This window comes from Loa loa (genome assembly GCF_000183805.2).
Source record: "Loa loa unplaced genomic scaffold supercont3.3436, whole genome shotgun sequence".
Taxonomy (NCBI): domain Eukaryota; kingdom Metazoa; phylum Nematoda; class Chromadorea; order Rhabditida; family Onchocercidae; genus Loa; species Loa loa.
The window spans coordinates 1-1,005 of NW_018111614.1; the positions used below are offsets into that span (position 1 = coordinate 1).

General features: G+C 32.7%; 1 protein-coding gene across 1 annotated transcript; it reads left to right on the forward strand.

Moving 5' to 3' along the window:
• Positions 1 to 210: 210 nt before the first annotated feature.
• On the forward strand, positions 211 to 605 carry LOAG_15980 (hypothetical protein; the record flags this gene model as incomplete). The annotated part of the gene is made up of 2 exons (XM_003151467.1): positions 211 to 359; positions 389 to 605. 2 exons carry the CDS (start codon positions 211 to 213, stop codon positions 603 to 605), a joined length of 366 nt encoding a protein of 121 aa, XP_003151515.1.
• Between the last annotated feature and the right edge of the window lie 400 nt (positions 606 to 1,005).

Sequence of the window (1,005 nt, forward strand, 5' to 3'; positions counted from 1 at the left end):
AACGCATTCAACTGTCAAGTTAAAATTTTCGAATTTGGATAATGTTAAAGTTATCATAAATATAACTTATGCTCTGTCCACAACTATTGAAAAAAAAGAAGACAATTTGAATTATGCTAAAAACAAATACCGTTATAATACAAAGCAGTGATTAGCATAGTGAATGACCATAGCGATACGACTATTATCCAAGCATTTCTCGGATTAAAGATGCGGGGATATATTATCGGTGATGAAATTGCCAAAAGACGATTAATTGCCAGAGCAAAATGCATCCAAATGGCAGCATATAATGTTGAATTGGCAAGGGGAGATACTATTCGACAGAAGATAACCCATGGAAATGATATTGATCCCAAGTTTCTGATAAATTTCATGTAGCTTATAGTGTGAGCATAAATAAGAAGAAAAAGGTGCAGGAGATCGGACAGAGAAGGAAAAACTATCTTGGGTTAGAAGAATTTGTTGGGTTGATTTTTATCAAGCTATCAGACAGATTCATTGCAACTTATCAAGCTATCAGACAGATTCATTGCAACTTATTAAGCTATCAGACAGAATCATTGCAACTTATCAAGCTATTAGCAATTGCCTCTCAGTTGTGACCAACAAATATTCGGTGATTGTTGGATGAATAAGATGAATAAGCATTAGTAACTTACACGATAATTCTGATAAATGTCCAAAGAACTAAGGCACTGACGGTTTGTATATGAAATGAGAAATAAGTGTTGCATAAAATTCCGAATGCATTATGGTACCGCGGTGATTTATAAATGATGTAGAAAGATATTCCATCTACAGTTAATCCAACCATTCCTATCTGAAATGAAAATGTTTCGCGACAAGTTCTATTGCATAATTGGCTACCCGAACTCAGAATAAATTGTGCATCGAAGAAGAAAGTAATGCCATCTATTTCTTGAAAAAAAATTTGAGAGATTCCAAATATACTTCAAAATTATAATATATTTCAACTCATAATTTGATTAGGTTGAAATTTTT